This window comes from Arachis ipaensis, chromosome B7, assembly GCF_059453495.1.
Source record: "Arachis ipaensis isolate K30076 ecotype BB chromosome B7, ASM5945349v1, whole genome shotgun sequence".
Lineage (NCBI taxonomy): Eukaryota > Viridiplantae > Streptophyta > Magnoliopsida > Fabales > Fabaceae > Arachis > Arachis ipaensis.
Window position 1 is genome coordinate 64,911,603 of NC_142442.1, and position 8,670 is coordinate 64,920,272.

Consider the following 8,670-nt stretch of genomic DNA (forward strand, 5'->3'; position numbering starts at 1 on the left):
AAGAGAACTTTAATGTTGATAATATTAGTATTAGTGATAATGACGGAAGAGGAGATAATGATGATGATAAAGCAATAAAAATAATAGAGGTAGGAGTGATAATAACGAGGATGAAGAAGGTAGTGGTAGTAATTGGTTATATTGTTGAAAAGAATTTTGTGAAAGTTTAAAACCCCTATAAAATACAAATAAAATCCCCTACAAAACTAATTTCTGTTATTATTTAACAGAGGAATCGTATTGTCCTAAAATAAAAAGATTGAGGGTTGAAGTGTCCCTTTTTTTGGACAAGAATTTCTTTGTCCTTCGTAAAAATTTCAAATAATAAAATAATTTTTGGACAAAAACTGTTTGAAGCAAAAAACCAGTTTTTAGACTCTAAAAACACCAATATTTTAAAAATTAAATTTTTAATATATAAAATTAAAAAAAAAATTTAAAATTAGTTTTGGTTTTAGTTACTGGTTAAAAACCGATTTTTTTAAATTTGGTTTTGATTAACCAATTTTAAAAAATATGGATATATTTTTAAAATTATTTTGTTAAATTGGTTAATCAAAATATGGTTATATTAACCACATTTTGGTTTTTTAATATACACTCCTAATCTACACCATAGCACTCGCCATGTATTTTTGGTAAGAATTTAGTGTTGTTAAATTTGCTCTTTGAATTAGAAGACCAATCTCTTACAACATTAGAAAAGAATGACTTGCACTACAGTTGTCAGTTAAGTCACTGTATCTTCACTAACTAAATTTCCAATCTGATCCCACTCTTTGTTCTAGAGAAAAATTTTGCAAAACCATTTCGACTCTTCTCAGAACCGACATGGTTTGGTGTGAGGGCAGCCAAAGAAGTTGATGAAGATGACAAAGGCGGCAAGCTCTCTTCGTTTTTGTTTAAGGATTGGCCAGAGCTCCCAACAGCCAACCCTGAAGTATTGGAATCTCTTTTCGGTGAAAATGTGTCGTTGGAATGCAGCTTCCATAACTCGCCACTGGCTTGAGCAACAAGCGACGGACTTGCTGGAATGCTAGCAGTGTCAATAAAGAAATCTTCCAGTGTAGCTAGGGATTTTAACTGGTTCCCCAGGGAAGCTATTGTTTTCTGGCACTCTGCAAGCTTTCCGGCAGCCAGAGCTAGATCCTCCTGACATAGCAGAGATCATATACATTACATGCGTTGGCCAGAATTTGAAAGTCTTAGATAGACACCATTCCATGACCTCAAACTTACACATATTCACAATAAAAGTGGTTTTATTATGAGTTAGTGTTCAAGAACTTACTCGCATATATATATAACTACTTCCTCCAAGTTATGTAAAAAGTTTTGCTAGCGAGTGTCCATAGAACTTGTTACGGAGCTAAAAGTGGAATATTTTATAAAGATAATGAAATGTTTAAGTTTCTAATCCATTGAATGAATTCAGCTCTTCAATCTTTCCACTTTTGGCTCCTCAGTTAGCAAAAATTAGACAATGCGCCGAGTGCACAAGCCTCCCCACCAACCTTGTGAGGTCTGGAGAGGGTAGTTCACCTCAAGACGCAATAACCTTACGGTTGTGGCACCTCCGAGGTTCACCAGCTATTTTTAGATAATAGGAAATTAAGAGTAGTAAATGATGACCAACCTGCTTTATCTTCTTTTCTGCATAAGAGCTACTTGTTGATCTAAGTATCTCTTCCTGCTTCTTGCTTTCTAGCTCTTCCTTCAAATCCTTAAATTTCATTGCAATTTCTTCTGACACAGCTCTTTCTTTATCTACCTCTGCTTCTAATAAGTCAAGCTTTGCAGATTTGGATTTTAGCTCTTCCTCCAAGTCCTTACACTTGGTCATGATTTTATCCGAAGCAACCCTCTCCTTATTAACCTCTGCTTCTAATATGTCAACATCTGCAGATTTAGTTTTTAGCTTTTCCTCCAAGTCCTTACACTTGGTCACCATTTTATCAGATGCAGTCCTCTCCTTATTAACCTCTGCTTCTAATACGTCAACCTCTGCAGATTTGGTTTGTAGCTCTTGCTCCAACACCTTAAACTTCATCGCAATTTCTTCCGACACGGCCCTCTCCTTATCTACCTCTGCTTCTAATACATCAACCTTTGCTGATAATGTTTGAGCTTCTGCCTCCATGCTAATCAGGTAATTTTCTATCATTTCTTTTGATTTGTAGGCATTTTCAAGTTCCTCTTGCAACTCCTCCACTTTTTTTTCTGTGTAACTCATCTGATGCTGCGACTCCTTAATAGACTCTTCACTTTTCATCAAAGCCATCTCTAGTTCAGCTTTTTCCAATTCAACCTTCTCTAACTTCTCTCTTAGTTCATCCATTTGTTTATTCATGATCTCAAACTGTGCTCCGGGAGAGCTTTTCTCAATAATGCAGTGATCGTCAACAACTGACTCCTGGACATGGCTTTCATTCTTGGTCTCAGGCAATGCAACAAGTCGTTCCATTTCAAGAAAATCATCCATGAGATCAAGTTTAACAGAATTGGTTGGAGTTTGTCGGGACATTTCATTCTTAAACTGATCAAGCTCGACTATTAATGCAGATGCCCATGAATCAGAACAACTCGGCTCACACTTGTTCGGGTCTGAGCAGGTTGTCTTGTGGGTATCAATCTCAACTGCATTAAGTTGCTCCCCACTGTCTGATTGACTGTCTGTGAAAGACTCAACACAAAATGAGGATGAAACAGCAGATTTATGATCATTAACTACAGAAGCTCTTGAAGCAATGCTCTTCAGTCTCCGGCACTCAGCCTCCAGCTTGGCTATTTTCTTGATGCTTTCTAAGTATTGCTTGCTAGCTGTCTCAGCAGCTTGAGTACTTAAATCTCTCTCAATTGTCCTCATTTCCAGCTCTTCTGATTGAGCCAAGAGTTCCTGCCGGAGAGCCATGTTCTCTTTCTCCAAAAGCTCAACCTTGTGACAAAATTCAAGATCAACAGAAGATTTGGCATTACAAGCCTCTAATTTGCTCTGGAGCTCAGAAACTCTTCTCTGAAGTTTAATTTTGGCCAATTCCAAGTCACAAGTCCGCTGTTCTATTGCATCACCCATATTCTCTTCCTGCTTTTCTCTTGTCTGTCTTAACTGCCTAACACACTCCTTAAGTGCACCATCAAGATGGGTGACTCGATCTTCCAGAGTGGAACTCTTGTGAGTTGCTGCTTCAAGTTGCTTCTTCAAAAATGACACTTCATTTTCAGCCTTTTCCCAGCCTGAAAAAAATCAAATTAAAAGAGAATCCAAAAGCAGGAGGAAGAGAAGAGAGGGTATACCAAGAAACAATAATAGGAAATTTTTTTTTATTGGTGTCTAAGTGTAAGTCTTTACATGTGCCGCTTAATCTATATACCATTCCGATTGAAGTTTAACCTTGATTCCCAAAAGTCCTTCAATCCCAATCCTCCAACGTGAAGAGGGAATTATTGTTAAATTTGCTGCTAATTTAGCAGCTGCTGAATTGTTTTGTAGGCACAAGGCATTCAACAATGCATATCTAAAAGCCAAGGATGGAATGGTAATCGAACAATATTTTATATTCGTCTGTTATTTATAAAATTACTCCAATGTAATAGAGGAATATCTACTTATCACTAATTGTACCTGCAATGGCTTCTTCAGCAACTTTCGCATGCTGCTTAACCAAATCTTCTTTGGTATTGACATTGACGAGCGCTGCAGATAGCTTCTTCGACATAAGATAACCTTCCTCTACATTTTTTATATTTTCATTTTCTCCATGTTCATCTTTCTCTAGCAAACCATCGTTCATCATACCTGCAGTAGATAGAGGTTTTGAAGTTTCTACAGGCAATTGTTCATTAGAAAATGGACAATTTGCATCATTTGCCCAGGCTGCGGTTTTTGAGGTGACAGCAGGGGACAGGCTACTTCCATTTGGAGATTCCTTCGATCCTTCCTGCTTTCAACAATGCAAAATTATTAGAATTACCAGAATAAAGGATAAAAATTTTAGACAAACTTTATTCTCTATGTGAATTTAGTTTAATTTAATATATCAAGATGGCATTACATGCCCGAAACAATCATGATAAAAAATTTACTCCCAGTAGATGAAAGGCATAAATAAATTATATGATAGTATAGAGCATATTCAATGAACTCAACATATATCAAAATGGGGCTATATACTGGCTACTATATATACTGGCTGCAAAATGAGAACATAGTTTCAAATAAGTGAGCATGGCTACATCAAACCTGAATCATCAATGAGCGATGCCTTCAAGTGATTTATTCAAACAAATCATGTCAAAATTAAAAAATGAAATAAACAATTAGGTACCTGAAGATTTTGACTCGGGACTAATTAGCCCCCAAAGAAAAAACAGTATCAATTTCGTCCTCCACGATAGTAAACGGTAAACACATTATGTCCTTCTATCAATTCATCACGTAAAACTTAACAATGGTGCTTATATGTACCGTTAACTACTGTGACGTGTTTATTTATGAAAAATTGTTCTGTAGATAATGATTTTTGGAGAGAAACTTCACCGGTTTTAGTAGGATTCGTGATAAATAAAGAGCAGTTGATAAAGGTTATATGGAAATTCAAAAGATAATGAATGTTTCACTGTCCAAAACTATATGGTTTCCATGCTCAGGTGACAGCAACAGGACATGCACCACTATAGATAATGAAATACATGGGCAACTCTGTTTCGTTTTGCACTATCCATTGACGAAAGGACATACATGTCCACCATTTACTATCGTGGAAGACCTAATTGGTAATTTTTTTATCTTCAAGGACTAATTAGTTCTAGGTCGAAATCTTCGAGGATCTAATTGTTACTTTACTCAATAAATAATTTTAAAGTAAACACCCAATTTGGTCCCAGAAAATTTTAGATCGGACACTTTAGTCTTCAACAAATTTTGATTTTTTAAAGGACCTTGAGGATTCCTCTCATTGGATAGGTTAGTCCCAGAATCGCTTTGAATCAATTTTTCAATATGCATATTAGACAAATAAGTCCCTAACAAATATTATTATAAGACAATTAGGTCCTCAAAAAATACACTTCAAGACCCTCTTCAAAATGACACAAAGACCAATCTGTCCGACAAAAGTAATTCATGAGGACTTTCAAAGAATAAAAATTTGTTGGGGACCAAAATGTCTAATCTGAAATTCCTTATGGATCAATTTGGTTAATTATATGTAATTTTTATCTTTTGAGCTTGGGAGTTAGAAACAGAACTACAGAAAGCCAAAAAATCATCACCTTGAGTTAATTTATTTCCCCATGGCTACACTTAAAGCATAAATCTAAAGGGAACAATTAGTTGTGCCACCGGGCTTTAGTTCAAAAACTTTCTTGAAGGAATCACTTTTTGTCACATGAGGGTACACAAAACAAGAGACAGAAAAGCACAACCACTGAAAAGCTCTGTTAGCATTCCACTAAGTGGAATGATTAAACTCATGCAATAAGGTAACAAGCAAGGAATCTCAAGTTTACCATACAAGAAAGGAACCAAATAGGAATCTAAACATTGTAATCAGCTTATGAGACATCAAAAAGGCCTTGCAAATATTTCAATAAGGAACCAAACTCTTAACACAAACCTCAGAATGAGATGATACTGATCCAGAGCTATCGGTTTCGCCAGGACCCTTCTTGGAAGAGTTATGTTTCCATAACCATCTCTTCTTATCCATCAAAGGGTCCAACAATCTAAGTATCTAACGTTAGGTTGAAAATTGCAGCGAATTTATCTGCAGCCATGAATTGCAGGCATTATGAAGAGGAAATAAATATGAACAAGCAAGAGCTCGAAAAGTTTTCCAGCTTGTCAAAGAACATAGACTTCTATACAAACCAAGGAAACAAACACACTTAATATATTCAGCAATCTCATTAATTTGAAAACATTTAAAACACAAATTTTATAAGAATGAAAGAATAAACCTTAGTTTTTCATTAAAAAAGAACAAGAAGAAGAAGAAAACATTTAAAACACAAATTTTATAAAAATGAACCTTAGATTTTTCATAAAATAAAATCAAGGAAGAAGAAGGAAGAAGAAGAAGAAGAAATCTTGTACCTCCGTTATCATGGGCAAGATTCCCCCACTGTTCTTGAAACACCATGGAAACCCCAATTTCATTTGTTTCTCCTCCTCCTTCTTCTTTTTTCTTTTCATTCAAAGCATTTTATAAAATTCAAAACCGAATAGAACCATTTGTAGAAAATTTACAGAACCCAACGTAATGAAACAGTAGCCTGATGCAGAGAATAGGGGTAAAAAAAAGAAGACCCTAACTTGAACTAGCCATTTCAGCTCTATGAACTGAAGTGGCTTCAAGCCTTCAAACATTACCCAAAAAATAAAGTCTGCAGTGACTTTTTTTGAAAATAAATAAATAAATAGCACAACAACACCACAACTACATAAGTATATAGCAGCTAGAAGAAAAAACAAGAGAGTAACAAATAAAATGAAATTGAAAAGCCAGCCAAAAGAGGTAGTCAAATCAAATACCTCTGATTGAGGCCAACTCAACGAAATAATATATGGAGGCTAGAAGAGAATAGACGAGATTTATTTTATTTAAGCGTGTAGAAGCAAAGGAAACAAAGGTAGTTAATGACAACAATAAAATAATTGTAATTAATTTCTAATAATAATTAAATGGGGAAGCAGGAAATCTGTAGTTTGTCAGTAACGGTAGAGCATTCCATTCAAAATGGCAGCTGCCTCTAAAACGGTGGAATAGAAAGCAGATACATGGATGGAATTTAGAGGGAGTTTTCTTCTTTGTTTCTTTTGCATGTTTTTTTTAATTAAAAGGGGTTTGATAAGAATACCTTAACAGGCTAAAACTTGAAATTTTTAAATAATTTAAAAGTAAATCACTAATAATTTTTCGAATTGTTAAATTACGGACAAATAAATCACTAATAATCTTTCAAATTATTTAAATTATTGACAAAAGTATTTTTATAACGACCAAAAACGGTTAAAATATTTTAAAATACAACAAAAAATCAAGTTAAAAAAATATTTTAGAGATTAGACTTTAATATAATTTTTTGTAAGTATAATTAAAAATTAAAAATTTTTTTTTAAATTTTATAATTTTACGCCAATAGATATTTTTAGTATTTTTTTCTAAATAACTAATAATATTTTTAAGAAATCAAGTTAAGTCTAGAGATCGAATTGTGTTCTTTTTTACGTGCACTTTCTTAAATAGTTATTCAATACTTTCACAAAATTTTAGATAATATGACAAGTAGTTTGTCAAATCAGGCCTGCTACACATACAAGCCTTTTTGACTTACAAGCTATACAAGTTGGCCCAAGTCCAAGAAAAAACACGTGCACTACACTTCTCTACAATCCAGCATAAATGCACGCGTCTTAATCAACCGTTGCGTTTTTTCAAAACACGCTCATTATGACGGACTCTTCCTCTTCTTCCTCAATCAAAACCCAAACGATCAAGATTCAAGCCACATTCGTAACAAACTATGATTCTGAAGAAACCTTCTAACTTCTCGCGAAAAGTAGAAGAAATCAAGAAGAAAAAATACAAATTTCCATAAAAAAATCACTAGAAAGAACGAAGAAACATTATTCAAGGTACTGTTTTACTGTTCTTCTAGTTATTTCACATTTCTATTTTATGAAATCGAAGCACTATATCGTAAGTATTTCTCTCTCTGTTTCACTGTTCTTAGTTTAGATCTCATATTACTGTTCTGATGACACTGTTCTTCGTTTACGCTATTTCACGTACTTCTAGTGAATGCTTTAACGTGTGTTTTGATCTGTTTTGGTGCATGTTTTGTACATGTTTACATGTTTTTTAAGTAGGTTTGTGCATACTTACATGAAAGACTCTTCCTCTTCTAAATAATTTTTGGGTGTATATGGAAGATTTTTTTGTGTATATGTCGGACTTGGCATGTGATTGTTGCTTCTAGTGGCATTTTGCCATTTTGAACTTAAATATATTTCTGAACTCATATAATGTTATATAATCCAAAAAAATATAGAGGTGTATAGGACTTATATTATATATATATATATATATATATATATATATATATATATATATATATATATATATATATATATATATATATTAGGAGTTTTGAAATCTAACTGGTACTGTTCTAATTGTGCTTAACCTTGTAGTGTCATTTTATGCATGTTTGGTTGAATTGAATATGATTTTGAACTGATTTAATTTTATTTCATTGAAAAAATAAAATGTTTATGAGACTAGGTTTGCGTGTATGTAGCTGATATTTGGGTGTATCTGACTAATATTTGGGTATATGTCTCTGATTTTTGGGTGTATTTTTTATCTATTGACAGCATCTCTTTTTCGTTGCAGTAAAAATGGCAAGCAAGAACTAAGGTGGAAAAAAAATACAATGTAAGCACAAATATATATCTTAGAACAAGTCAATTTTTTCTAATATAAATATATGTTATTTTAATGGCTCTAATTTTGCTTTTTTTTATAGCAAACCAAAGACTTTAAGTGTGCCACCAGATTGTTGAGTGAAAAATTTGAAAATATGAGCGAGGCAAAGAAAGCGATTGTTCGGAAATTAGGTTTTGGTGGACTGATGCACATCCCGCCGATGAGGGTGCATCATAAACTA

General features: G+C 33.8%; 1 protein-coding gene across 2 annotated transcripts; it reads right to left on the bottom strand.

Moving 5' to 3' along the window:
* Positions 1-645: 645 nt before the first annotated feature.
* LOC107609344 (filament-like plant protein) lies at positions 646-6,823 on the bottom strand. Of its 2 annotated transcripts, none has more exons than XM_016311271.3 (5): positions 6,095-6,823; positions 5,616-5,765; positions 3,623-3,938; positions 1,637-3,234; positions 646-1,152 (listed from the first exon to the last, which is right to left on the bottom strand). In XM_016311271.3, the coding sequence occupies exons 2-5, from the start codon at positions 5,706-5,708 to the stop codon at positions 754-756; spliced, it is 2,406 nt and encodes an 801-aa protein (XP_016166757.1). In that variant the 5' UTR covers positions 5,709-5,765; positions 6,095-6,823; the 3' UTR covers positions 646-753. The 2 variants fall into 2 exon arrangements, with proteins under 2 accessions (XP_016166757.1, XP_088350257.1); XM_088494131.1 differs by having other exon boundaries at positions 6,533-6,655.
* Between the last annotated feature and the right edge of the window lie 1,847 nt (positions 6,824-8,670).

What these genes read in the sequence shown, in the direction of transcription:
- LOC107609344 (XM_016311271.3), bottom strand. Translation starts at nt 5,708, where the DNA reads ATGGATAAGAAGAGATGGTTATGGAAACATAACTCTTCCAAGAAGGGT. An exon ending in CAGTATCATCTCATTCTGAG is followed by an intron (nt 3,939 to 5,615) that starts GTTTGTGTTAAG and finishes TGTTGAAAGCAG; the next exon opens with GAAGGATCGAAGGAATCTCC. An exon ending in CAGAAAAGAAGATAAAGCAG is followed by an intron (nt 1,153 to 1,636) that starts GTTGGTCATCAT and finishes CTGCTATGTCAG; the next exon opens with GAGGATCTAGCTCTGGCTGC.